The sequence below is a fragment of the Dendronephthya gigantea genome, unplaced genomic scaffold (genome assembly GCF_004324835.1).
Source record: "Dendronephthya gigantea isolate DGI-Jeju-01 unplaced genomic scaffold, DenGig_1.0 000001F, whole genome shotgun sequence".
Taxonomy (NCBI): Eukaryota; Metazoa; Cnidaria; class Anthozoa; order Malacalcyonacea; family Nephtheidae; genus Dendronephthya; species Dendronephthya gigantea.
The window spans coordinates 5,743,450-5,768,122 of NW_021163011.1; the positions used below are offsets into that span (position 1 = coordinate 5,743,450).

The following is a 24,673-nucleotide window of genomic DNA, read 5'->3' on the forward strand; positions in this document are numbered from 1 at the left end:
TAAATATGCAAGAGTATTAATATTGTTCGGGTTTGCACCACAGTTCAGCTAAAATGACTTTTAGCATTTTAAATAAAGGATTAAGAGCCATTTTCAATTCCCAGAAGTGGTTATCTATTGTGCTTTAGAGCTGTATTAGTGTCTTGCATATTTAAGTGGTTGCGTTTTTTTTTGAGACACCCTGTAGATTAAAGATGGTGTTTTCCAAACCAACTAATTATCCTAATTTTTTTTATTGTACTTGGTGTATGAAATAAGCCATGAAACGTTTTTTTTTTAAGTTAATTTTTGAATAAAACTTTTACACATTTTATAGACTGTTTCCCTCCTACAATACCCACAAACAGGCTGTCCCTCTGTAATTGTTTATCCAGTTCGAAGACACTTTTATGTCCCAAGGTTGAAATGAATTGCCGGGTAGCCGAAATTACTGAGCTAACAATTATCCATGTTTTTATGTCATAATTTGGGCAGGTTCTAGCTCGTGCACTTGAATATTTCACCATGCATTCACTTTACTGGGCTCAAAATTGCAGCAAAAATGCAGCAATGAACAAGAAATGAAGACTAGTACGAATTTCAATTTTCAATTAGACCGCAGATGCCTTTCCAGGTTTACGTTAGCAGGTATATGTTTTATATATGCAAGTCTGTGTAACTAAATCCTTTACATATAATGAGCTAGATTTATCTCCGATGACAATTTTACTTTGATTACTTTGAAACGAATCTGCAAAATAAAAAAGGTGTCGATGACGATGCATACCATCATACCCGGCGGGAAAAAGGCATTTCAATCGATTTCAATGATTTCATTATAAAAGTTGGTCAAAATCACATGACAGTGGGGACATTCCCAGAGTATAAAGTCATAGTTACGAATTCCTAACTGTACTGCAGGCACTTTTCCGGGAACATTTGCAGGAGGTGTCATTTTGCGGGTGGGAATTTCCTTAAACCCCTGCGGAAGAGGTTATGTCCTCCGAAGTCTGTGATATTATCATAAGGTGACCAAATTTGAAGAACATTTAACTTTAAATTATTTATATAATGATTCCCAACAATACTTTTCGCTATACAAATATGCTCTACCTTGATGCGATGGACGTTGTTTTCGTAATGAAACTAAGAATTTTTGTAAATGAAACTAAGAATTGCGGGAAATCCCCCAGAATGCCAAGAAAATATCGCTGCTTTTTGATTGGTCAAGTGACGTAATGAGTGAAATTTGGGGAAGAAGGTATCGCGAGGATTTGCTGCGTCACTGTTCCGAGCGTTTACTATGGCCTGTAAAACTTCGTTTTTCTTCATTATTTGATGTAATACGGGATGATCAGACTACCAAAACATGATGAAATAACATCAAGGAAAAGTAAATCTTCAGGATATGATGTTGAGAGTCTATTAGGTTATCCTAGCTTACCGACTACATCGCAAACGACAACCGCCTCGAAATTAACCGCCAAGGTGCAACCTTTTGAAGTAAAGGAGAATGATCTTATGGAATCAAGTAATCCTCGTCCGGAAAACGCGTTTCCAAAAGGACATCAAAACCCACCGTTTCACCCTAGTCTAGGGTATCCATCATTTGGCTCGCCTTTAGCTCTCGCAAACCTTCATTTATACTCATTGTGGCAAGCTCAGGCTCAGGCTCACGCTGGCCTTGTCAATTGGCCTTTAATCCATCATGCCAATCCTGTCTTCACACAAGCTCTACCAAGACCACAAAATCAGTCTAATTCAAGTGACAGTAATCTTAACAATACATCAAGAACCCAGAATACTGTAAAGCATCCGTCAACTGAAGGTTAGAAAACCTATTGGTGTTAAAACTAAATCGCGTATTAAATTATAAAACATCCCAGCTATAGTACATCTCCCTGTAATTTTTTATTGACTCCATCGCATTGTTTCTGATTACCATTATAAGTTTTATTTTGTGAAAGTTTCTATCTTATCACATCCATGTATACGTACAAAAAATTGTAAAGTTATATGCTATTGGCTGGGAAACCATACAATCATTACACGATATGTTATATCTGCCAGCAGACACATCAATTAATTCAAACAGTGCAACAGAGAGTCTTCTGGCAGCCAGTGAATGTCATTTGGCAGTTTTACGAGATGATGATGGAGATACGTAAGTTGAACCAATTTCCACATAAACAAATTTGCCTGAAAATGGACTTCAGGGCCCCTTATAACCTATGTTTTTAAAGATGTGTTGTTCCTCCAAACACCCCTCACTCACATCTTCTGTGACAAGGAAATGAACAAATGTTCTGCTAATAAAAGAGTGATTATAACTGCTATATCACTAGCAAAAAATGTACCAATAATTTGTTATAAATAAAGGCCAAAGCTAAGAGCAAGGATCAGATCCACCTTCAAATAAACAGATTGTTTTACTCAGATAAAGTGAAGATTATGATTGTATTTTTTTCAGACCATTACATATTGCCATTGTTCATGAAAACCAAAGACTAATAGAAAAGTTAATTGGACTGATATCACTTTCTAAAATGACCGTAAATACTCCTAATAATTTATCACAGGTAAGCTAGATACCTCAATTGTTGCAACTTAGTTAACAAATTATTGCCAGCTAATATCAGCATGTAATTTTCTTAAATTGCTAGACGGCGTTACATCTTGCAGTTCTCACCAAACAACCTCTGGTTGTTCAACAACTTATGAATGCTGGTGCTGATGCCAATGCTCAAGATCGAAATGGCCAAACTGCCATACATTTGTGTGCAGCTAACGGGGATATCAGATGTTTACATGAAATAAAAAGTGCAAAATCAAAGAGAATAAATTTGGAAATAAAAAATTTTGATGGTCTTACAGCATTGCATTTAGCAGTGCAAAAAAAGCATCAAAATGTAGTGGAGGCTTTAATACAATATGGTGCAAACATAGATGTCAAGGTAACAAGCAATGAACCATTTATTCATTACTTTAACAAAAGAGTTAATTTGGAGCAACTACTTAAAGCTGAAGAGATTTTCCCTTCTTCATTATCCTGTATAGTTCCTTGAACCCTATTCTAGAGAGTTGGAGTCAATTGAACATTTTATCTTAACAAAGTAACATGATTAATCCAGTGCATTCATTGATTACAGTGCTGTTCTATTTCCTAGGATGGTAAAAGTGGCCACACACCACTACATCATGCTATTGATCATGAATGTTGCGAAATTCTGCAGTTATTGGTAGCTAAAGGAGCAAACATCAATAAACCCAACTATTCTGGTGTCAGTCCAGTACAAAATGCTAACTGTTGTCGTAATGAAGCAATATCAAAAATAATTCTTTCGCAGGAAACAGCAGCCCCTGTGACTACAACAATTAACAGACCATCTGCCATACAGCCTACTGCAACAGCAAGTACATGGCCTAAAACAACTAACATGCCTATATCTGCAATGAATGGTGCAGAAACAAACAGGGTATGAATTCTGTTTCTTTCTGGTGCTTTTTTGTGGGATTGTTGATTAGATAATCCAATTAAGAACCTGTGTATTCATGGTGATTTCAATTAGTTACTTAACTCTCAACTCATTCCCAATTCCCGATTACGAAAAGATCAATTTGTATATTTTACCAGAATGCATGCAGTCAGAGATGTTTTTTTGTAAACAAATTGACTATCTGTGAGAGACTGACATAATTTTTTACATCTACCTTTTTTTTGACAAATATGCATTTGTACTTTTGCACTGATATGAAATTGACATTAGATGAACTCATTTACCTTTTCAGGAGAGGGAAATGTCAAAACGCAGGAACGAATCATCTCCCTCAACTTCAAAACGCAGTAGGACTGAAATTGGCAAGTAGAATAATTTCAGTAGGACTGAAATTGGCAAGTAGAATAATTTATCCAAATGGTGCTTTTTAACATACGCAGGGCATTGTATGCCATGGGCATGAAGAATTAAATTATTTGCAAAGGTCAACTGTCTGTGTACCAAAACAAAACAAGGTGGCGCCTACAATAATAATTGTATTACTTTCCCTATTATTCCTATATATATATTCTACTAAAATTAAGTCTCTCTGGTATATTAAATTATTAGCAGAGATGCTTGTTAGTAGTTAGTGAAATTGTTTTATTTGCTTAGGTGGTATTGATAACGAAAACATATATTAACATACTATGGCTAATCTATTGCAGTAAAAATTTTACTACCTCAGTTTTATACCAAAGTAGTAAGAAAAAGTGAGACCTTAAACTGTAAATGATGTACATGCATATGAAAGTTTTAAAATACAAGATGATAAAAAACCACCTGATATAAAAAGCTGTGGTCTGATAGTGAAGGGATGGCAATCACATTAGAAAATAACAACCTCTGTGTGAGATTTGAGAAATTAACAGTGCATTGGACACAATTTCAAGAAGCAATCCATATTCAATTCCAAAATTACCATGACGGCATAAGCTTGAAATATCAAAGCAACCATGTTTCATTCAACTGGCCCTAGATCAGAGCTTTCTTCCTAACAAGATCTTAGAATGAGGTGGGGCCAAATCTTCAATTAAAGACAGGTAATAATTAAATTTCATCATTAAAATACATGGTAGTTGGGACACACATATTGTTGGTGGGTCAAAACTGAATTATGTACAGAGAATAATTTTATATTATAAAGTACAACACGGATTACATTAGATAAAAATATCCACAGATTTTCATAATACCTGGATCGTTTCGTTGAGTTTGATCCAAACCCTTATTACGGCTAAAGCAACGATCACTTTTCTCGTCACGTCAACTATTGATTCTACTACAAGAATGCTCAAGTAATACACATATTATGGAATATATATTATTGACAACAATGGCGACTTCTGGCTAGGGAGGTGATGTCGAGACAGATGTTTACAGACATTTTCCGGCAATGATGTAAATGAGATATCCACGTAGTATGAAGATCGACGGGCGATAAAATTTTATGCATGGTAGCGTCAGCTTGCTATATGTACAATAATAGAGCGGTAAAAACATTTCTAGCTCTTTTTCTTCACATGTCGTTTAATGTTTTTCTTTAAGATATCCATTATACCTTGTTTATGTTCGAGGATCTACAGTGAACGCATGAACAATATATCAGAATACACAATGTTTGATAGTTCATTTGAAATGACTCCCCCCTTCCCACGTAACGATTTTGGTGGATGCATTCGTGTGTTTTACTACCACAAAGTTTTCTCTACAGCGTCGAATGGTGCATGGCATGTACTCAATACTTTCCAAAACAAGGAATCCTACCTTTACCGTAGTTTTTTTCGTCTCCCCAAGTTGTTCAATTACAAGTTGACTTCTCTGTATATTTCCCTGTGATACAAAAATTACAACATTTGCAACTTTAATACGGGCCTATGAACTATATCCTTAACACATATGCATGAACGATCTGTCATAAAATTGGAAAATAATTGGATTTGCACGTTACCCGTCCATCCAGTTTATCTATATTATTTTATATCAGTAATTTCACTTCATATACGCACCTGAAGCAATTCATGAAGCGAAACCATGTCAGTGTATCTCTTATGATCTGATTTATATTTTGGCAAGCGTTCTCGAAAATCATGCATTTTCCGCAAAACTTCCTCCTCACAGGTTTTCTAAGAAAATAAATTTAGGAAAAGTAATTTACAATACAACAAATGCTGTTTCTGATTTTCTATGATACATGCAAGTTATCTTTTTGGTAATACATTGAAGATTGTTAAACAAATTTTGTTTTCTTTAGTATAACAACTAGACTACTTGCTCTCAAGCTCAAATTTCTAAACGCATTGTACAGTAAAAGAAGCATTCGTTACTTAACCATTGTAACATCAATTCATCTCAAGTTTAGTAACATCTAAACAGCATATCATATTTCGTACATGGATAAGGTTTCAACCCATCCATAGTCTCCCGACATGAGAAATCAACTCTTTACTCTTTTTACTTATTTATACTGTAGTTGTATTCTAATACTTCACAATTTGCTCGAACAAGCGTTTGATGACACACAGTAACACAACTTCAATCATCAACGAAGAAACTTACCAGCTCATCTAATTGAGCCGCTACGTGATGTATTTTCCATCCTGTAGCTCTCTGATTTATACCTCGTTCACTCGCAATCTCTTGTAACGAAGGTTTCTTTTCATCTTAAAATGATAAAGCAAAATAATAAAGCAAACAACGAGTGTTATACCCCAAAGTTTATACTTATTTGACACGTTCCATCAATTAACCTTGTGATTTACATGAAGATAAAGGATGGATTTGGAAGTTTACCTTTTGCTTTAACATCAGAATATCTTTGAAAATGATTATGTGCTGCCTTATGATTAACTTTATAACCACCATAGATGGACACGCAACGTCTTTTTAGCATTAAAAACTTCAGCTCTTCATCTAGAAATTAATCGTTAACAAAGTGAATATTTCATGATAAGGTGCATGTATCAACAATTGAAATGGCAATTAATACTCTGCTGCATGCTAAAGAATTCTTTAAAAAAGGTTGACTCGTCTATCAGATGTCTATCCCCTATTTTAAGTATCTAAAGCGTGTTCACCTCCGATCCACAGAGGATTGAGAATAATAGGTACAGTATATAAGAGTTTATTTACTAACCATCTTCCGGGTCTGGTTTATCGTTGACAGCAGTTTTCTTTTCATTTCCTTCCTGCACCTGCACAGGAGTACTGCTGAATTTATCCTCAGTTGCGATCCTGTGAATCACAAGAAGAGAACGCGTGAATCAATACTTTTTAGTTCCAAACTTAACTGCCGATTACTTAGACTTACTTTTACATATAAAAGAGATTTACGTAATTACTTCAACTTACACATTTTGTTTCCGTGGTTTCTTCCTTGGCGACGCGCCTGCGTCATGCGAAGGAACCGCTGATAATGAAACAGTGTTGACAGCAGGCGTTTGCATTGGAGGTGTCGAGGAGGGTGATACGAATTCCCGTTTAACTTTGGATGGAGACAATATTGATGGATGACTTGGTCCGTTTTCCAACGTCTTCTGAGATTGTTCCAAACTTTGAGCAAACGTTTCACTATATTACAATCAGGTAAGACCGGTTAAAATAGAATATTACAATATTGCTATGAAACGTGGTAACCAACCTTTTCGGAGAATTTTGTCTGGAATGCGAGGCAGATAAAGTTCCATCTGGTCGTGGACTACCGGAAATATCATTAGCTGGAACCATGGGATCTCCCAGCGATGGTTGACTTACAGTTTTTCTCGATCTGCAAGGTACAGCAATATTTTTGTTAAAATAGTATTTAGAGGGGGGGGGGGGGGGTGAGATCTTGACCCTACTCGGGAAGCCTTTTCGATGCATTAAATTTGATATAAACTGTGAGAAGTTGAAGGTCTCAATGTCTCCTCCATTACCTTAAGTATAGATACTTACACTTCTTGTCTCTTTCTCAGGATACTTGGTCTTGGTGATAATGAAGTAACAGAACTAGATAAAGGAACGCTTGGTGCCGAAGGAGTAGATGACAACATGTTCTGGACACTAAAGTTCGAATGAACACTAGAGTTCGGATGCGATGAATTGTTATGAATTGCTGTATTCTCATTACTTGCTTCAGCATTCGTGAACGGAACACCTGAAAGCAATTGTAAGGATAACGCTAGAAATTTAAATTATATAATATGTTGGGGAGGATGGCAAGAAGTAATTCTTACCCATGTTAACAACTGCAACTGACGGTGTTGGATTATGGGATGTCATTAGTTGTACAGAATTAATACCAGTTGTGACATGGCTAGCAGATGGAACTTGGGAAATAGTGGTAGGTTTACGGACAACAGATTCAATTGGAGCATACGATTTGAGCGGTGGTTGTAAAGACGAGACTACAACAGAGATACACATATTGTTATGCATAACACAACGGGTAAAAAATTATTGCTATTGGTCTCGTGTACGAAATTGAATGGTCTTGTGTTTCATAGCACCATAGATAAAAGATGGAGAATACGTATTCTGTGATAGTATTTACCTGTATGGCCGTGATAGTATTTACCTGTATGGCCGTCGAAATATGTTGGCATTCGGGGAAAGGACACAGAATGTGGAAATGGCCTAAGTAGAAAGAATACATGAACGTAGCTACCACGTCTAGATCATTCCTGAATAGTAAAACTTAAAAGACTTAATCATTTACGGCATCATTTACGGTATAATTTACCTGTTACCATCTAATCTTGAATTTGGTATACTTGCCACTACACATGGAATAAAAATAGAAACAATGAGATTGGGATTGTGTTGAATGTTTGGAAGAAATGTTGAAATGATTATGCATGGTTATTGTTTAATGCTATGACTAAGTAAAAAATCACAAAACTAATTTTAAAATGGCTATTTCAATTGAGTATATTATAAGAAGGTTAGTTTTTGTCAGTGGAGGTGTGTTCTTTGATCCTTGTGGCTCAAGTAAAATTTATACACTACAAGGGATTTAAGATCATTCGGGATTGTGTCCTTAAAACTAAAAAAGTTTTCGATTTTGTAGGAAGTAAACACCAGCTTTATGTTGATATCACTGCAAAATTGTTTGGCAATGTTGAGGAGTTTCTGCTCGGTAATTTGAGAGTAATGTCCTATGTATGGAAGTTTGAAGTACCAAATGTTGGGTTGTTGTTGGCTAGGTGGACCGGGGATTGGTGATTTGGTGTTGAGAGTGTTTGTTGTGGAACCAGATGTTGCGGTGAAAAGAGCCCCTGCATATAAATTCGCACAGTTTTATTTAAAGAATCACATACCTGCTGGAGCAGAAATGACCGTGGTTGGCAGTGTCCCTCCGAACGATATTGACGAAGCCGTACTATTTGGTTTTAAAAGCCTGGTAGGGTCCTGTAACTGAAGGTGAAAAGTGGAGTATTACTGGTAGTATATGTGATTTTATTTTTAAACCAGTGAATAATATATTCCATTCACTATCAATCCAACAGCCTGGATGTACAATAACTGGTAATTGATAAGGAAGAACTGTAGTTTAGTGTACCTGTTGAGGCCTTGTAGGAAATGACACTGGCGATGGCTGAGAATAAAGCGAACCTAAAAATATATTTACTTTTTATTAGAAAAAGGATGCTGTTGGTCACTACATAAAGAGACAAGGTTTAAAAACTCTAAACTTCATTTCAAGGGGGCATTTGTACTAACTAGTATCTTACAATGTATCTATGCACCTACCAACATGAGAAATGACATTTGGCATATTGAAATTTGACGTAACTGATGAGACAGGTCCAACAGGAGATGGTCCAGGAATTGTTCTAGAAAAAGTTCATTACAATGTTTCTTAGGTTAATAACATTGTACATGTATAAGGCCTGTGCTTCAAAGTTGTTTGAAAATAAGGTTAACGGATTAACTGATCCAAATTACACTCCATAGCCCAAGGATAAGAAGGTGGTAGGTCATTAGCTTCATAACAATCAGCACTGAGCATTGGAAAGAGAATTACACACTTGTGTACCACAGCAGTAAAAAAATGGTACAAACCTTGGGGCAGACGATAAATGCAACGGCGAAGATGTTGTATGTTTGATATATGGTTGAGAACTCAAACCAAGCGAGTTCTTTCCAAGTCCAGTTGTTAATGACATTTTGGAAGTTGTTGTTGTTGAAGTTGTATGGTGTAGACTGTGTGTTGCTGGTTCACTAACTGTTGGACGACTTTCCATCACAGAATGAGCTTCAGTTGGTGTTGCCTGTGATTTTATGTCACCTGCAACATCAATATATAAAGTATAAAGGAAGACTTGAAAGTACAGGCAACAATGGTCAAACAATGGTCAAATTTTCAAACAATATTGGCAAACAATGACAAATTATGCATAGGAAAGTCTGAAAAATGGCCTGAAATAATACATAGACAGATTGCACCATACAGTGGCATTAACAGGTAAAGGTCACAAATTAACAAAATAATTGCAGTTGCTGGTAAATGTAATTACTCCGCCTGCGTATGCGCAGCGGAGTCTTAAAATGCCATGGTCTTTTTTCCTTTTCGTCGTTTTGGGCGACAGAAGTTGGCATTTCTACAGGTAACCCAAAACATTTTGACCAAGAAGCCCTGGGTTACACGGTCCACGGATGAATTAGGTACATCAGTTGGCATGCAGGCGGAGTGAACGCCTTGAGCAGGCGTCTTGTTTGATTTTAATTAAATTGCATGTCCATATGTCCTATCTCTTTTGATGAGTGATGTGGTTAGAAATTAACATACCTTTTGGAACTTCAGAAGCCGTTTCCTGTAAGAGTTTTGGTGATGGTGATCGGGTCTGCTGAAGAGTGGTGGTTGCAGGATGAACTGGTAGAGGCATTCCAGTTATGGCATGAAGTTGAGCAGGTAGACCAGCTGGCGGTAGGTGATGTGCAACAACAGGTCTACCAGGGGTTGCATGTGAAGGTCTTGCTGGGACACCAGCTGCTGTGGCAGACACAGCTAATGCAGGCATATGTCGTGGAAATGGAAGGAATGCAGGAACTGTACCATGAGTTTGCATCATAACTGGTGACATTTGAGGATACATGCCAAAGGTTTGGGGAAGAAAATGACTTGTTTGGTTGATTGAATGAATACTTGCTGGTGCTATATGCCTACTTTGAGATGACTTCTAAATAAAACATATTATGATTGACATGAATGTAAGACAATTGTGTAGATAAATTATAAATAAAGACAATTGTGTAGATAAATTATATTACCTACCTTTAAATTCTGCACCTCATACATAGTTAATACCTCTGCAATGTAAAAAGTACATTATACTGCATTAATAACCCAGCAATTACAATCGATGCTTCTTCATTAATTAGAAAGAGCTGAGGTTGGTGAGTACATGCAGATTTTATGATATCTTTATGTGATTTATATATTTTTCTTAGGGAAACTTGAAGCTTAATTTTCTGAAAATATATATAATGGCAGAAGGAACACCCTAATTAATAACTTTCACCTCACCAATCCATCATTCCTTTACATCCAAAAGAGATACAAATTTAAATGCAAAATTTTATTTAAAGCCTGAATTTACTATTGCTATGCTATGGCTTCTGTGATTGGCAGTAGACTTTGCTATTCATAAACTTCCTACCCAATGGTCTTAGTAAATATACAATAAATAACAACAGACCACACAAGTGGCCACACGTGAAATACAAAACTCTAGACTACAGATAAATCACTATTTTCAGGAACATGGCGACCAACCTCAAATAGTCACATGATTTATCAAAATAATAACAATAAATACGATACAAAGCCAATCGAGTGGAAACAAATCCTACTTATCTCACCTGCAAAAATTCCATTTTGCAACCTTTATTATTCACTACTATTATACACGAGTTGAATATATCAAAAATATCAAACGAACAAGCATAATTTTCCACTCTCATAAAAAGCGAATTGCTTGTTTCAATAATAGAAATTTGTCTGCTTTCTACAACCAGTATCAACGAACTGCAAACGATGGTATTTACATATTTTACATTCAAAATCACACTTAATTGTGATCCCAAGTGATGTCATGACGATACAGCTTAGTTTGAAAAGATATTTAGCCAATGGTAAAGTAAAATCCTAGATATTAAACCTGTTGTAAATCAAATGATTTGCCAAGCTTCGGCCAGGCAAGTTCGCGGCAAAAACACGAGGGCTCGCAGGCGCCGAAATCGACGTTGGCAATACACGAAGTAGACGTGTGACAAAGATTCAAAATTTTCACTCGAAAGCCAACAATTTCTTGTGAGCAACATTTACTGCAATGTGACGAAATCTCACCTGTTGGTTGAGGACTTCTTATTGAGTTTTTGTCGTATTTTTCCTTGTCCAATGTAACATTGCTTGTCGTGATACGGGGAGGGAGAACGTCTCGTTCATGCCTGTCGTCCGGCTGATAGCTCATACTCGTATGTTTATCTCAACTGACCATCGAGTAAACCAGACGAGCAAGGAACAAACAAATCTTGTGAAGAAACTTTCAACTTTTTCACCAAACGAAGGATATAAAAACGGCAACAACGGTGCAAACGGCCAAGAGTATATTTCGCGGATTTGTCCAAAGGATACTTCTTCTATTTCATGCGCACGCATGTCAAGACGGAAGTAAAATATATTCCAGATCCGGTTTGTAATTAATATTTCATTTTGGAGTTTGGATAATGAAAGTAATGGCAAAACTTTTCAAATTTTCAACCGGCAAATAATCATATTCCTTTCTGCTTCGCAGGTTTTTATGCAATTTATTTTAAGTAGAACCTTAATATTTTGCCTTCACATTTAAAAGAAGGGCGGTGAATGCAAACAGCCGTAGATGTACCTCTTAATTCCCCGGGGGGTGCGTATTCATATATTCATGTTTACATACCTAGGAAACAATAGCGTAGAAAGGAAATTAGTCGCGCATAAGCCGAAAATATGAAAATACACAGTATCATCCCCCCCCCAATTAAGCCTCTAGTTACGGTCCTGACCATGCAAGACTCAGAACGAGCGTACTCGTTGCGTACTCGCACACTTCCCACTAGAGAACGTACACTAGCTTCCCGAAGTGGTACTCAACAAGAGCAACCAGTTTTGACGGTGCCGGTAACAATAACAAACCTCACTATTATCTTATTATCTATTGTTTGAATTCCATTTGACGAAAATGTAACATATAAACTTGGCGTGTCTGAACGCAGCTTTAATGGTAATCTTTCTGGATTATGAGCCAAATATCTCATTTCGTATTTTCGTTGCTTAATTTGGTAAAAAAAAGCTAACAGGAGAACGAATTAAGCACCAGAAAACACGAGCCATTGACATTGAATTTTTCGCCCAATTTCTGTCCAATACGCTCTTGTTAGTAATTACCTAGTTTAAAGGCAAGCTAGGCAACTGAATGAAGATGACAAAATTCTACCAGATCTTTAAAGACACAGAAAGGACCATCCTACTTTCTTTTACTTAATATTATACATATTAACATTATTAAGCACAAGTCACAAAGTTGGAGAGTAAATTATTTTAGATCATTTAAACACCTAATTGACCTGACAGTCAATTTTTGTTTGTATCACTTATATTTCACACTGCAAGTATAATACTACTTGCAGATTAGGAATAAACATATTTTTTGCACTTTGGTGTCAAATAAGCTTTAAACAATCAGGTTTCCATATGGTACATTACTGCACTATATCTTTGTTACTAGCTTACTAGATGAGTACAATGTGTTGCATTAACAGAATCACCAACCGGCCTCCCATTCTGGTTTTGCATATGTCTTCCTAAATGATTTATCTGAATGAACTGAACCATCGTCCCTCTGATCAAAATTATGTCCAGTTACAAGTCCAGTTCTAGTACTCAATCTTCCTGGTGAGCTGCAGGCACTACTTGGTCGACTTCTGTTTTTCTTACTGGTTTCACTTCGTAATAAATGTTCCCGATTTAAGCCCTTTGTTGGCTTAACGGCTTCAAGTCGGCGAAGTAAAGCCTGAAATTAAATTACTGTTGAGTAAGGAGTGCCAAAATAATAGCAATTGGAAATGTTATTGAAGGTTGAAAGGGCTCTTGAAATTGCTTGCCCAAGTTATTAAATAGTCTAAATGCACTTGTTTTTCAGTTATGTACACAAATGTATATAATATGATACATTTTACTTTTACTATAGATCAAGTGTTATATTAAAATGGTGTATGAAATATGAATAAGTCGTATTATAAATTTAAAGGGAATATAAATTGTTAATTATTAATGAGTGAAAAATGTTTGTTGTGTTACCTGATTTTCCTCGTCTATTCGCCTTTGAAATCTTTTCCTGTTTACTTCAGACGACGTTTTAATACGAACTGGCTCATGAACAATGTTCTTAAACTTCTCCTTTCTGGTTGAAACTGCAGAACATGGTCTTGGTCGACTTATTTCTCTTAACAATCGTTGATTCTCCATGTCAATAGCTAAAACCTGCTCATTGCGGAAGGAAAAATTTCGTCTATTTTCACTTCTTTTTGGAATTTCTTGCGTTAAATGGAATTGTTTCTTCGACGAGTGTGATTTACAAACACTGTCACAATCCCCAGTATATTTTCTAGGCATTCCAGCATAAGAACTTGGATCTTGTTCTTGAGTTCTCAATTTATCATTTATGTCAAGTACCGCATCAAGTAATAGATTTAGGTCAATTTGATCAGAATCAGGTTTTAGAAAATGTTCCCGCTGAAGTCGATCACCTGTTTCTTTTATTTCCTTGCTTGTACCATGTAATTCACCACCATTTTCATCGCTATTCTGAGAAATACGTTCTTTGCCTTCTCTTTTTCGACTGGAGGCCATTTTGAATGTTCATTCGTTCTCAAAATACTGTTGTTACTATGGTGATTGGTCATTGGTGATGTAAGTTTTTTACTTAAAGTGGCACAATCATGATCAGAATGAAAAATTGAAAAGCAGGACATCCTATTGTCTTCTATTCTAACAGAATATTTTTACGTGTATGGGACTAGTCAGAAAAGACCGATTAGAATACAGAGAGTAAAGAATACGTTACCTTTTTCTTTAAGCGCTTAGCTACACAATGTTTGCATGACAAGTTATCGTGAACGGCAAAAGTAGGTTACATAACGAGGTTACGTAAATTTTCTATAAATATTTTTGCTAACCTTTGGGTTGAACTAGAGCAAATCCTAAAACCCAGCCATGCAATTGCGATGTACCCTAGACTGCCTAAAAAGCAGAATTTGCCAACGGGTAAACCAACGAGTGTCGCAAATGGGAGTTAGTGGCAATTGTAATCAGTTCTGATGTGAAAAATATTATAAAATAAGTAGATGAATGTTGGACAATCAGGAAGATCAATGTTTCCTTGAGACTTCAGTAAAAGCAATATGCGATTATGGACCCAGGTAATCCCTCAATCAGTTTATCTCGTTTGCAAATCAGAAAGATATCCAGACTTCTTTCCTTTACAATGGTTTCCGGTTGGCGTCGAGAATGAAATGATGACGTGAGATAGGTTTCAAAACATTCTCTTAACAGATAGTGAAAGTTTTGACTTGCCTTATTTTAATGAACTAGCATGCATTGCTATTTTCAATGAAGATTGAAGAAAACGGAAATATATAAATCATGAAGCGCAAAAACGCCGCTTTTTCAGCGCATCATTACTGAATACAGTCTTTAATTTCACATGCTTATCAGTGTAAAATGGCTCTTTTAATGACGTACAGTCTAATCATAGAAATCTACCCTGCTTATTTTACGGCTTCTGTATCTAACCCCAGCTGTGTGTTCACGGGTTTCCTCCTAATAATCTTCCTTCAGTGTCATCAACTGCCTTCAAGCACATGGAAACCATCAGGCGATATCTTTAACAAATCATCTCTTATTTCAAGGGCTTTAACATTTCATCTCTTATTTCGATACCCTCTCTATCTATAACAGAGAAGTGTCAATTAAAAATAACACCCGAACAATTCAGATATGCACTAGTTTTATTCAGATATCACTAGTTTTTAGTATGTTTTACTGTTACGATTAAAGCTGAAGTAATCCCGGAACTATTCATTAGCCGGTCTATTTTTATACTATCATGACTATATTGACAAAAAATGTCATCCTGAAAAAATCTTGAGCTTCAGACATTCAGCTCGCAAGGGTCGGATCAACTATTTTTCCAAAGTTAGACTATTTAGCTTATAGGAATAACTGATCATTTCTGCATTGTATAGGATTGTCTGAATTGGCGTCAAATCATATAGCATTAATTGTGGCGAAAAAAAAAGGGAAATTTATTTACCTAATAGCAATGCTGCTCGCTTGCAAAATTTTTTAATAAAGCAAATTTAAGTCAATTATACCTGTTTATCAACAAATTATACATTTTAAGCCCTTACTAAATCTCGCAGGCATGCAGCTCGGGCATGGTTACTAACCCATTAGACTGTACGGATTACAGAAATCGAGTATTTATATATACCCAAACGCGGAATATATGCCCAAAGAAAAACCTTGAAAGTTTTTAACTTAATGAATCTCTGAGTGCCAGGACAACTCCCAAAGGTCTATACTATAAAGATTTTTTCTGAGACTAATACTTTGCAAAATAACTTCTGTATACGTATGAGAATCTAAAGAGGGCAGTTAACATGTCAAAATTAATTTAAGAGATGCACCCATTGAAAAAAAAATGAATTGTATGATGATGGGTGTTGTAAGTTTTGTCGATATTTGCAATCTGAAGGTACACAATATATAGAGTACATTTATTGACCCAGATCCCACAAAAAGCTCGCTAATCACTGACGTTATCAAGCAAATTTAGACACCGCGTCTGAACTTGAATTTGATTAAGACAAAACATTGTCTTCAAACATCGTCGTAGAGTCGTAGATTGTATCTAGCCGGACACTCATTTTTGCTACACAATCTCACTGTGTAAATATAGTGACTGATGAGAGAAATACCAAACTTGCAACCCGTTTAGAAAATTTGTATGCATCCCACTGCTTAAATCTTAATTTTACTCTATTGTATAAGTATTTTGCAACCGCGGTAGATACTTTCAGTTCAACCATTTTCTATATATTTGTTTTTGCATAAAACCGTTGTTTTTTGCATAAAACTGTTTTCTTTCCGCAACCTGGGTCAGTTGTATTTTCACAATTCGATAACAAGTTAATGGTTTGCGCCCCCAGGGGTGAAAGTTTAAATCACTTGTGTTTTCAAACATCCATTAACTAAATTTAGTTACGCCCTAAATTGACTGGCAATGCATATAAATTGACATGCGACGATATTTGTTATACAAACTACAGTGATATTGGCACACGAGCAACATTACTTAAATCTTCCAGTCAAGATGTATCCAAGTCAAAATGTGAGTTTGTCGCAATTTTACCCAGGTCAATCTTATTCAGCTCGTACAGCGTATCCATATCCGTTCTATATTCAACCAAATCATCCGATGAATGTTGCTACACCTCCTCCACCGACACAGAAAACAACGCCAGTTTCATATCATGATGAGATGCTCACGGGCGCACCTCCCATTCATTCATTACCTGCTACCCAAACAAGATTCCCAGGTGAGGTGATGCTCAGTTTGAGCAAGCAGTGACAGGATTCCAATATAAATTTTAAATTTACATAATGTTTGTCCATTGTTCCGGTAGTAGCTATATAGACTGCATGTCGTAGCAATCATAACTTTTATTTGAATTTATCTTGGATCTTTAATTCGCTTTTCCCAAAACAAATTGTTTATTGTACGAACAACTATAAGAGTGTATATAAGTATATATATATATTAGAGTTGATTATATATAGTCTCGAGGAGACGAAGATAACACAGATTGTGGAAACTGGTAGTATACAATACTGTTTGGGTGTTAATGCATACATGCATGTAATACTATATAGCTAAATATATTTGTTCATGCAGTTGGTATTTCCCGCCTTGCGAAAAAATACAGTAGAAACTTAGAAATATAAAGAACTAGAGTTTCTTCAACAGGTAGCGTATATATACAAATAGTGAAATAATTATAATCTTTTATGAGAGCAGGAATAGCTTATTTGGGCTGACCATATGGAAAAGTGATGACACGATCAAAAATATATATCATATCAAAAATTTCCATTTGAACGATTTGCATGTACTGTCGATATATTTCATGTGCATGTAGAGTCTGTAGACCCATATAATAGAGGGATCGGTTGTTGCTTACCCTTGTACAGGACTTGTTAGGACGTTCAACCAACTCATGCAGTATAATAACAATTACGCTCTCAATATGGATGTATGCATGCAGCTATAAATGATAATTTGTTTGATATATTTTTGGGACCTCAATAAAACAATTAAAACGTTTTTTGATAGTCAATATATTAAAGACAATTATATAAAATATGTCCCAAACATACCGAATACATGAGACCGCCTAAAACGTTACAGTCTTTGTATATGCCATTGATTAAAGTTAGTTATGGCTATATATACAGTAAACCAATCTCTACTTTATAAGCCGATTATTAGTGTTAGCGTCCATAATTTGCAAAGTACATAAGTATATAATATCATTGCTTAATCATTTTATAGGGGATGATTGGCAATGATATAAAAAATCACTCTGATTCTTTCATTAGAGATAATAAACCTTTACATGCACTATAGTATACGTTTTATCAGTGCATGCATGTGATAGATTTTAGGGCCTGATACTATATACTTGGTTCATTACTCAAACTATTTAATTTTCTTCCGGCCGCAGCGTTTTTGCTGATTGAATCGATCCATGCAGCTTTCTTTAGACGTTCTTAGTTTTCTTACTGAAAAAATCTCTGATCTTTACTTTTTTTGTAATATACTTCAGGCCCAGTGTAATGTATATAGCCAGTATGGCGTTGGTGCCAAATGATTGAAAGTGTTTATTTTTCCGGAACTAGCAAAGCTATCGTCCTGTCAGCGCACTAATGTACCTCTCAATATGACGACGCGGATCTGACACATTTCCCGTGTGTTGAAGCTATTAGCTATAATGTTCCGGCAGAGTTGAGTACTGAACGTCTATCTTGTGTGAAAAACTACTGCGTAAACAACTGCATTTATTCTATTTTAAAAGAATTAAGTTTAGTTTTTCACGTGTAAAACTGTGGATATTGGCCTTTGGACAACCATTCCTGCCGCATACCTACTGCATGGGCTACTTTGTTTGACGAAAAGCTATGTCAACTGATCTGGCTGTTTGGTACTTGAGTAAATAAGTGATCTCGTTAATTACGTATGCAACCACTGCCCTTGAGGTCCATATATATTTGAAATATAGAGGAAATCAGTTTCACCTATATAGTATATGCCTTTGGACTTGACGTTTTTGTTTTTAGTGCCATAAAGAAATATGTGCTAATCGCTCTTAATTTATATTAGTGTTATATTAGTGTTATATAGATAATTATATAATGAATAGTCATTTAAAAATTATTTCAGCAATTGCATATACTTTATACAGCAGTTTTGACACTTGAGAATGGCATGCACAGTTACGTTTCGAACATAGAAATAATAGACATAGAATGCGTACTGATACCTCTTAATTCCCTTATAAAAAATTAGTCTCCAAAGATGGCGGATTTATAAGGGCATTTTTCCTCGTTTCAGACTCCTGCGAGGAGTTTTTTGTGCGCGGTCGCGACGAGCGAGAAAATAATGAATATGAGTGAGTTTGAGAGAATAACGTGAGTTTTTGTTTTTGTTTTTGTCACGCACTGGAGCATTAACTGGTTTTGGTTTTGACTATATTGTTTCATGAATTGACTGATGGAGTCTGATAGCTGTTCCTAGCTTTCGATCAATCTTGTTTCAAGCGTACATAAGTCATAATACGGAAAAAATGGAATCCTGCTTCGCTGTCGACATTTATATAACGCAGTATTTATTGTGTGAAAAATGAAAATTACCTGCGCAAAGACAAGGCATAACTTTTAGAGTATGGGGTACACGGATCTCCTCATGGTACTGAGGTACGCTAAATGATGTTTTTGATTGTATTAAACTCGTTTTATGTGTTCTTATTTATTCACAAAATGCACGAAAAGCGAAATAAAATATAGTCATAGTCATTTCTCTTCCGGCCACGGCTTCAACTATTTATGCAGAAATCGCTCGTTTTTACGTGCCGGAAACCTGTTAAAAATCTATACAGAGTGATATGTTTTTCGTAGCTAGCTTAACCATTTATCGTTGCATCAAAGCAAGGTTATGGGACAAATAATCAAGTTCAAGCGGCAAATAACAATTTATGTAAACAAACGGTTGCATGTAAAAAACGCGAAAATCCTGAAAAAACAAAGCACAGTTGAAAAATTCGCTAGACAATAGTAATTGACAACCTGTTACAATAAACATTATTCAGTCTCTGCTAACTATATTTCCTACATAACAATGAATATATTTGGTTATTGGCCGGTGGTTTATTTTTGTTTGTTCAACGGTGAAAATCGACTCTTTCTCGATTGTCGATGATCGCTTGCCGCTTTTTCTGTTTTTCTGGTTTTTTTTTCCTGCTCTGCAACTTAATGCCGAACTGGGTTTGGCATTTTTGCCTCTGTGTGCTAATAATTGACTGTAAAATATGCTTTTACCCAAAATTTAAGTTTTGAATTAAAAGTTTTTTTGAAAGATTTCTCACTCCTCGCGAGATTCAAAATGGCGCATTTATAAATTATAAGGGTACAGCTCAGTGACACCATATTGACACAGCTTGACAAAAATGTGAGACACGTATTCGTGATAAGTACGCATTCTATGTCTATTATTTCTATGGTTTCGAATAATGACCTTGTTTTTCACTGATCATTCTTCTGCCGGACAGAGGATGATATTTACCGCGGATGATATCAAAGATGGCTAAAACAAAACAGGAAGGTTCGAGTGGCAAAGTCAGGAGATTTTTTCAAGATTTGTCCATTAGGGATAATCGAAACGGTAATGAGAAAGTTTTAAAATACACAGGAAAGGCATTCCAAAAAGTGCTGGAGCGAGCCCCTGGCCTTGAGTATATTTTCAAGTAAACGGTGTACTCGTTATTATCCATAGGTTAAGTCTAGACTAAACTACTTCATATAGATCAGTCTTTCAAAATAAAATAAATCTAAATATTTAATTTTCTACCCAGTTTTTCCATCTAAAAAATACCGCGTATTAATTTAAAGTATTTAATACCGAATGTTTATTGTTCAACCTTGACAACGACCACACTATGCGAAGTTTTATCAGTTGACAGGTGATAAATTTTGAAGGATTAAGAGAATTTTGTTATCAGATGAAATTTGAATCACATAAGCTCGATGAAAGCTGCGGCACTTTAATTTATCCGCTTACGTACACTTGTAAACAATAACATGTTTTCATGTAGATATCATCTGGTATCATTCTATAGTTGATTTCACAGGCATTCCAAAGTTTTTTACAGAGAATCATGAATTCATCCGGCAGCCAGCTATTCATTTACCGAACCCATATTATTAATCTTCACATCAACAAGAAATCATCAAATGTCAGTGAAGCACTTTCGAAATTAATTAGTAGATTTATGAAATTAAGGTCTAATGACCGCATTTATATAATGATTTCCTAGAGTGAGTAATGGCCTGGGAGGCCCTAATTTCACAAACAAGATGTTTACCGAGGAGCAACCTGGCTTGCGAGGTTGAGATGTTTATTGTTTAATACTTTTATAGAGTTTACAGAGCGCGTGCGGCTGGCTGAATGTGGTTCTGATGATGATTCATTTGTGCAATATGGCAACTGTCGTTTTTATTTCAACTGCCGTATAGGCCTACTTGTTCTCATTCTCGGAACTGCCCCAAAGGCTTTTGGGTCATGTTACGAGCACTATGGGGTCAGCCTGAGAGATGAGGTGTGGTTGGCGGTCAGGATGAAAGAAATTATTTTGGAATCGCAGCGTTCCCTGACAACGAAAAATAGGTTCACTAAGTTGCACCGACTGATTTTTATCAAACCTATATACTGTGTAAAAAAATTATGACATCATTCACTTCATCCCCAAAATGCACTTAATCGCATATGCATGAGTGGCTTTGAATTTCAAAACATGCGTTACACTTCGACTTACTATGAAAACATGCAAGAACCAGGAATCAGGATAGCCTGGCGCTGCATGTATAGTGCCGGAATAAAAGCTATATATACGTGCCACATCCGACGGGCTGTAGGCTATATTTCATTGACACCGTCATGCACACCCACTTCTTTCTTTAGTAGAAGTGGCTAAATTGAGTATCGAATAGTTAAATAATTCAAGGCATTACGTATATGCATTTTTATTTAATAATAAATTATCATTATATAATCATTCAGTTTACCCACAAAGTTATTCATATGTATATAGCTATATGTTTGCTGCATGCATAGTACTGATACAGGATTTAGCGAGAACAAAAAGCCAAACAAACCGGCGAGAATATGCAATCGTGTTTTCCAGGAACATATATAATTTATACGTAGGCGCAAAATTTGGAGGGAGAGGAGATTGATTTCAGCAAAAATTGCCCGAGTCGCGAGTGCAAATTGCCTGATCACCGAATTTAACAAAAATTGCCCGCAGCATCCGTCTGTGCAAACATAATTTCTCTGAAATTCGTAAATACTGATGAAGTTGTGATTATAATAAATCACAAATTTCATATAGTAAAAATATGATGGCAAGTTTCTTCCGACAATCATTGATACGTCAAGTGCTCTGTGTGCTTAGATAGGATTACATCAACGTCACATACGTTCCTGTTTAAAATAATCTTTGAATTCTTGTTTTGTGTGTCATCCAGTAACAAAGGTATCGGTCGAGCAGGTATATTTAAAGTATATCATATCTACTTCAGGCTTTACTATGTTAGGAATTCACCAATGACTACACCTATGCATTTTTTACTGACCTTTTGCAATATTACTTTTGCAATATTTGCAATATATATATATATATATATATATATATAATTATATATATATATATATATATATATATATATATATATATGTATATAAAATGAAATCACCACATCTATCAAATATTTCTTCAAAGATCGAAAGCAATAAAATCGAGGATACCGAGGTGAAAGATGATAAGATCAAAAGTTACCTGTATAATGATCATAAATTTGGCATTGCTATAAATTAGAAATAACTCGTTTTTCATTCCTTACGCGCATATAATTTGCAAGTCACTTTGCATGGAACTACCCTCTCACAGTTCCTGAGTCGGAGTTGCTAACTCCGTAAAGTCTGGTGATGGCGATATGATCAACAAAGTCGATATGGAATGCTTAATAAATTTGCACGAACTGTAAAAATATTTGTAGGGCTTTTGTCGCACAGGAGTTTAGTAGATCAGGATCATCCCTTCTCAGACGCCTTGTGCATATTATAGTATTTCTCACTACCGTCCATGCACAGGTTTACGATATGCGTACTTTCTTCTTAGAATTTTATCAAGCTTCAGGTGCACAAGAGCCGGAAGTCGTGAGATTGCCGAAATACTTCAGGTGTAATTTAGGAGACGGGCCAACACGATATCGTCGAGAGAGGACTGTCTTCACACAAACACAACTCAGAGCTTTTGAAAAGAGATTTGAAAAACAAAAATATCTCAATACGCAGGAACGGTATGATCTCGCAAGGAACCTTGGTTTATCAGCCTTGCAAGTCAAAACCTGGTTTCAAAACAGGAGGATGAAATGGAAGAAAACTAAAACACCGCAATCTGAGAACCAAGATTCTGAGGAATTGGATCGAGACCACAATAAAGAGAAAGATGAACATTGTTTACAACCGCTTGAAGACACTCAGTCGTTAGTACTTACCAATATTGAGCAAATCACCTTTCAATAATTATTCAGTATATTGACTGTTGTATATATACAAACTTATATGTACATGCATGCATAATTGTATGTGATTATTAACTCTTATAAAAAACTCTCTGGAGTTAAGCCAAACTGCACTGGCAATGCCAATGGCCAGATTATGCATAAGGTTCGACACCGGATGCCGCAACGCAACGCAAATTTTTTTGTTTTTAAAGCAGATAAATTTATTTCTGAAAGTGAATTTTCGAAACTATTGACACCAGAGTAGTCAACAACTGTCACTGAAAGATGCGAACGAACGGTTTGTTATGGTTACTTTGTTACTGATAGACGCCTTTGTCCTATTAATACCATTATCCACTTTACTCTTTCCCATCTACCAAAAAGAGAAAGCCGAAATTGCTAGTGTAAACGGCATCATCTAACGATTTGTCCCTCGATGTGCCTCAGTTTCTCTCCGAGAAAATGTGGAAGAAATCGATAGTTTGTAAAAAAACTTTGACTATTTTCACCATTCAAATCATTTTGGACTGCTGAATAATTAAATACTGAATCAATGACAATGTACAAAAGAAAATGTGAAAAAAGTCCATAGTTAATTTTTAAAGAAATTTGGAAAGAGAATTTAGAAATCATTTTGGTCATAGAGAAACGACCATCACATGACGTTCCAGGGACATTATCGGTACTCCAATGGCAATACTGTTGGCAGATCAGATGAATTAATATTGTACAATGTATCAATGACTTGCATATATATAAAGAATAATCAGTTTTGTTAGTTGGCCGTTAAATTGAAATTGAATACACTTGTTAAAGACGTTCATACTTCATAGCGATTGCATGGAAATATTTACAGGATAGCACAGTTGTAAATAGTTATAAACACATGTTAAGTGCATGAGGTACTCCGTTGACTGAAATGCTGTGAAAATAATTTCTAGCACTGTTACTGTACCATGCCGTATATTTAGAGATGAAATTAAAGGTTTCAACGTACTATAAAATTAAAATCAATAGATGCAAAAGAGCTCATTTTATTCCATTCAACAGAAATGCCGCGCGCGTGTCTAAGCTGAATTTAGCTCCCAATTGGATAATCGTCCTATATGACACTGTATATGATCCTATAAGAATTCTTCTTATTTTGTCCCTTGCACCATTTCTGCATTTTATACGCGCCCTAAAATAAGTTTTAGTAAACAAACCCAAAGCTACTAAAATATTACGGAGCAGAATTTAA

At 35.8% G+C, this 24,673-nt stretch overlaps 4 protein-coding genes across 6 annotated transcripts; 2 read left to right on the top strand and 2 right to left on the bottom strand.

Moving 5' to 3' along the window:
- The first annotated feature begins 1,227 nt into the window (after positions 1-1,227).
- Positions 1,228-4,291, top strand: LOC114526982 (NF-kappa-B inhibitor epsilon-like). Of its 2 annotated transcripts, none has more exons than XM_028548541.1 (6): positions 1,228-1,807; positions 2,050-2,143; positions 2,450-2,558; positions 2,643-2,933; positions 3,147-3,455; positions 3,769-4,291. In XM_028548541.1, the coding sequence occupies exons 1-6, from the start codon at positions 1,330-1,332 to the stop codon at positions 3,844-3,846; spliced, it is 1,359 nt and encodes a 452-aa protein (XP_028404342.1). In that variant the 5' UTR covers positions 1,228-1,329; the 3' UTR covers positions 3,847-4,291. The 2 variants fall into 2 exon arrangements, with proteins under 2 accessions (XP_028404342.1, XP_028404349.1); XM_028548548.1 differs by having other exon boundaries at positions 2,053-2,143.
- Positions 4,292-4,378: 87 nt separating this feature from the next.
- LOC114526968 (histone deacetylase complex subunit SAP130-like) lies at positions 4,379-12,134 on the bottom strand. 2 transcript variants are annotated; one of them, XM_028548531.1, is made up of 19 exons: positions 11,845-12,134; positions 10,771-10,805; positions 10,285-10,675; positions 9,558-9,783; positions 9,246-9,328; positions 9,055-9,107; positions 8,813-8,909; positions 8,236-8,272; positions 8,071-8,129; positions 7,730-7,900; positions 7,449-7,650; positions 7,156-7,281; positions 6,867-7,085; positions 6,652-6,749; positions 6,309-6,428; positions 6,075-6,178; positions 5,525-5,641; positions 5,289-5,348; positions 4,379-5,095 (listed from the first exon to the last, which is right to left on the bottom strand). In XM_028548531.1, exons 1-19 carry the CDS (start codon positions 11,966-11,968, stop codon positions 5,021-5,023), a joined length of 2,397 nt encoding a protein of 798 aa, XP_028404332.1. In that variant the 5' UTR covers positions 11,969-12,134; the 3' UTR covers positions 4,379-5,020. The 2 variants fall into 2 exon arrangements, with proteins under 2 accessions (XP_028404332.1, XP_028404323.1); XM_028548522.1 differs by having other exon boundaries at positions 5,283-5,348.
- A 621-nt stretch (positions 12,135-12,755) lies between these two features.
- LOC114527686 (cilia- and flagella-associated protein 97-like) lies at positions 12,756-14,395 on the bottom strand. The gene is made up of 2 exons (XM_028549395.1): positions 13,831-14,395; positions 12,756-13,543 (listed from the first exon to the last, which is right to left on the bottom strand). The coding sequence occupies exons 1-2, from the start codon at positions 14,380-14,382 to the stop codon at positions 13,295-13,297; spliced, it is 801 nt and encodes a 266-aa protein (XP_028405196.1). The 5' UTR covers positions 14,383-14,395; the 3' UTR covers positions 12,756-13,294.
- A 2,590-nt stretch (positions 14,396-16,985) lies between these two features.
- On the top strand, positions 16,986-23,754 carry LOC114528874 (brain-specific homeobox protein homolog). The gene is made up of 2 exons (XM_028550603.1): positions 16,986-17,132; positions 23,046-23,754. Exons 1-2 carry the CDS (start codon positions 17,012-17,014, stop codon positions 23,450-23,452), a joined length of 528 nt encoding a protein of 175 aa, XP_028406404.1. The 5' UTR covers positions 16,986-17,011; the 3' UTR covers positions 23,453-23,754.
- The last annotated feature ends 919 nt before the right edge of the window (positions 23,755-24,673 follow it).